The following is a 4,251-nucleotide window of genomic DNA, read 5'->3' on the forward strand; positions in this document are numbered from 1 at the left end:
TCATAATCTCCCGATCATGTCCCAAAATGAACATGCCGTATGTTACACATATGTTTGTTCAATGCACATGTTCCATCTTTCCTCCTGTCTCACCACCCTTTTCATCAATATGTATAAATCTCAATATCTATGATTATAAAAAAACAAAACAAAACTTTGTTCTTTCCTCCCTGGGGAGGCAAATTTGAGGATTGTCCTCCCATCTCCTCATTCAGCTGCTTCTCCAATGAACTTTCCTCACTGCACAAGAGTCAGACAGATTTGGGTTCGGTTATAGAGCAACCACTTTGGAAAACTGAAAGTATTTCTAAAAGTTGAGCATCATAATATCTTCTGATATTATGTAATTCTAATCCTGGGTAAATATGCATATTTCTACAAAAGTCATGTTCAAGAACATTTAGCTACACTACTCACCGTATTCCCAAACTGGAAATAATAGAAACCACCACAGTAGAATGGATGAATAAATTGCGACATATTCAGTCAATAGAATATCAAACAGGAAAGAAAATGAAGAACGCCCAACTACACACAAGGTAGCTGAATAACATGGAAAAAACCTCAACAGAGAAAGAGTGTATGCACCATGATTCCATTCATAGACATTGTTAGAAATGTAGGTGATGGGTACTGGAGTAACCAGAGAAATCTAGGTGATGGGTATTGGGAGGGGATCTTAAGTGGGTATTCCTGGGGTGTGTGCAATATTCTGGTTCTTGATCTACATTCTGGTTAGATCAATATCTGGTCTATTCAGTTTGCCAAAGTTTACCCAGATGTATCCAATTTAAGAAGTTATAATTGAAACAAAAGAATACTGGCAGCAACAGACGAAACAGTACATTTAAAACCAAGGAGATCATAATGAACTCCATGTCCCCACCCCCTAAACCTTGCGCACGCACCCGCAAAATAACATGAAAACCTCATTGGCTGGGAGTAGGTGGCGCCATTCTGAAAGCCGCATCTTAGCTCCGCCCCTTCCGCCTCCAGGTCATCCTGCCTTCCCGCGTCTACAACGTCCAGCCTCAGGACTTCAGCCCCTTGGACCGAGTCCTCGAGGCAAAAAGTGGCTCTTGTGCTTGGTGGCAGCCTTTTTCCCGTTCACCACCATCCGACTCCAATTTGCTACCGGTTGCCATTATGAACATCCGCAATGCTCGGCCAGACGACCTGATTAACATGCAGCACTGTAACCTTCTCTGTCTTCCTGAGAACTACCAGATGAAATACTATTTCTACCATGGCCTTTCCTGGCCCCAGCTTTCTTACATTGCTGAAGACGAGGACAGGAAGATTGTGGGTTACGTCCTGGCCAAAATGGAGGAGGACCCAGATGACGTCCCCCATGGACATATCACCTCGCTGGCCGTGAAGCGTTCACACCGGCGCCTGGGTCTGGCGCAGAAGCTAATGGACCAGGCCATGATAGAGAACTTTAGCGCCAAGTACGTGTCCCTGCACGTCAGGAAGAGTAACCGAGCAGCTTTGCACCTGTATTCTAACACCCTCAACTTTTTGGTTAGTGAGGTGGAACCCAAATACTATGCAGATGGGGAAGATGCTTATGCTATGAAGCGGGATCTCTCGCAGATGGCAAATGAGCTGAGAAGGCAGCTGGAGCTGAAGAAGGGCGGGTATGTGGTGCTGGGCTCCAGGGAAAACCGGGAAACCCAAGGAAGCACGCTTCCTAGTTCCTAAGAGGATGGTCAGGAGAAAAAGAACCCCGCTGCTGACGATAGTGGCAACGACAGCAAGGAACCCAGCGAGTCCGCGGAGAGCACCGATGTCCAGAACAGCTCAGAAGATTCAGATTCCACCTCCTAGAACCTGTTTAAGGTATTCTGTCCTGATCCAATCCCTTCCTACCCTATTCCTGCACCATACCTTGGCCTCCCCAATCCCATCCTATCCCTTCCCATTCTAGCCCTGCTGGACCACCTGGTAACCTTGGGGAGGAGTGTTGAGTGGTTGGAAGAAACTAATCGGTCATTATTGGAAGTTAATAGGACTCCTACTCATATGCTAAAAGTAGTTTCAGTAAAAGAAACCAGTATTTATCCAGGTTTTTTACTGTGAAGTGTTTTTCAGGGTATCCACGTAGTTGGTGAAAGAAATTTCTTCTTTACAGAATTACAGCTAATAAACTCAGAAAGAATGATAGAACTTTAAAATCACTATTTTGCAACTCCTGATGAAATCGTAGATTTAGCCAACTGTTGTCAGTGGCTAATGACTACTAGATGAAAATTGAAGCACTTTGTAATTATGGATCAGATTGACAACACTTGAAGTCACTGGGCAAGTGTAACGTCACTAAAAAGAAGACAAATGTTATGTGCCTCCTAATGCAATACAAAGTGCACAGTAACACCTATGAAATACTCTTGCCAAAAGAAAATGTATGTCTGTGTGTGAAATTAATCTTGAATCCAAACAAGGCTTTAGATCTTACTAACATTAAAAAAAAAATACAGGGACATATTAAACTGTGCCATGATGCAATCAGCCAAATACAGAATGAGAGAATTTCTACAGAACAAATGACCTGGTTTCTTCAACAAACAAATAAATGTCATTTTAAAAAAGGAAGGAGGAATTTATTAAAATAGACTTTAGAGATATATTAACCAAATGCGACCATTGTGGACTTTGGGTCCTGATTTAAACAAAACAAATACAAGACATTTTGACACAACCAAGCAAAATTTGTGAACACCGCCTATGTTATTAAGGAATTGTCAGTAATTTTGTTTGGTGAGTGAAATGGTATTGTATTTTTTTAAGTCCTTACCTGTTAGAGATATTTACTGAAATAATTAGAGGTGAAGGAATATGAGGTCTCAGATCTACTTTAAAATATTCCAACAGGAAGTGAGGAAAAAGTTGGGGAGTGAGAAATGTATAAAATAAGAATGGCAACAGATGATAATTGTTGAAGTTGGCAGTGGGTACTTGGGGTGTTCATTATGCTATTCTTTACTCCCTTGAATGTGTGAAAATTAACATGAAAAGTCAAAGAACAAAAACAATTATTATACTTCCTAATACACATTAATGATAATACTAAGCAGCCACTAAAAAGTAGTTTTAAAACACTATTTACATTAGGACTTTCTAACACCCTGAGGATTTCAAGGATCAGTGAGCTACTGTCAATTTAGAAGCTTTAACTTCCCAAACTGTCACCTTGCCCTTACATATGGAAAAGGGAACTTTCTCATAACAAAGTCCAGTCATGAGTGATAGACACTGTATATAGTTAAAATAAATGCTGTTTGATTTACTCATTCTTAAAAATTTTTACTTGCCAGGCATGAGGCTTGGAGTTGGTAAACAATCATGATCTGGACAAGTTGATGTTTACATTATATAACAAAGATTTTATTTATTTGACAGAGAGAGAGAATGCACAAGCAGGGGGAGCAGCAGGCAGAGGGAGAGGGAGAAGCAGGCTCCCCACTGAGCAGGAAGCCCGATGCAGGGCTCCATCCCAGGACCCTGGGATCATGATCTGAGCTGAAGGCAGATGATTAAAAGACTGAGCTACCCAGGCGCCCCCATTATAACACTTTAAGAATAAATGTACTATATTTTTGTATACCTTTTAATGCTGAAGCCCAAACTGTATTGCCCACTAACCCTATTTTATTCTCATTCAATTATAGTTCCATAGATATAAGAATTTAGATACAGTAATTTCATGGAGGTTAGAAAGAGTGTAACCTCAGAGGAGTCTTTGCATCTATTTTTTAACCACCTGAACATTTCAAAATGACTGATTCATTTAGTCAAAGGTTAAGATAAAGGCAGCAAGAGTCTAAAAGGGAAGGTAAAATTAAACAAAACAATGTCTTAAGAGAAGTGTTGTCAAATTTATATCTGTCTTAAAAACCCTGAAGGGGGTGGGGGTTTGGTTAAATACGTGATGGGGTTAAGGAGTGCACTTGCTGAGATGAGCACAGAATGATGTATGGAAGTGTTGAAACCGTACACCTGAAACCCTATAATACTGTATGTGAACCAACTGGACTTAAAAAAATAACTTAAAAGCAGGAAAAGAAAAAAACCTTGAAGGGCCCCGTCAAGACTAATTTATTTAAATCAATAAGACTTTTAAAAAATTACCAATTTTCAAATCCCCATATAGAAGGACTTATGTAATATTGATCTCATTTTTGTGGTTACTGGCTTCTCTTCAGTTGTTACATTGTAGCTAAGAAGGATCTTAAGTAGAACAGAGCTAAT

General features: G+C 40.2%; 1 protein-coding gene across 1 annotated transcript; it reads left to right on the plus strand.

The window, feature by feature from the left end:
- The first annotated feature begins 1,048 nt into the window (after positions 1–1,048).
- LOC100469394 (N-alpha-acetyltransferase 11, NatA catalytic subunit) lies at positions 1,049–1,830 on the plus strand. The gene is given in 1 exon segment (XM_002912482.3): positions 1,049–1,830. A coding segment is annotated over 1 exon segment (684 nt). The 5' UTR covers positions 1,049–1,146.
- Positions 1,831–4,251: the final 2,421 nt, after the last annotated feature.

Source organism: Ailuropoda melanoleuca, unplaced genomic scaffold (genome assembly GCF_002007445.2).
Source record: "Ailuropoda melanoleuca isolate Jingjing unplaced genomic scaffold, ASM200744v2 unplaced-scaffold209, whole genome shotgun sequence".
Taxonomy (NCBI): Eukaryota; Metazoa; Chordata; class Mammalia; order Carnivora; family Ursidae; genus Ailuropoda; species Ailuropoda melanoleuca.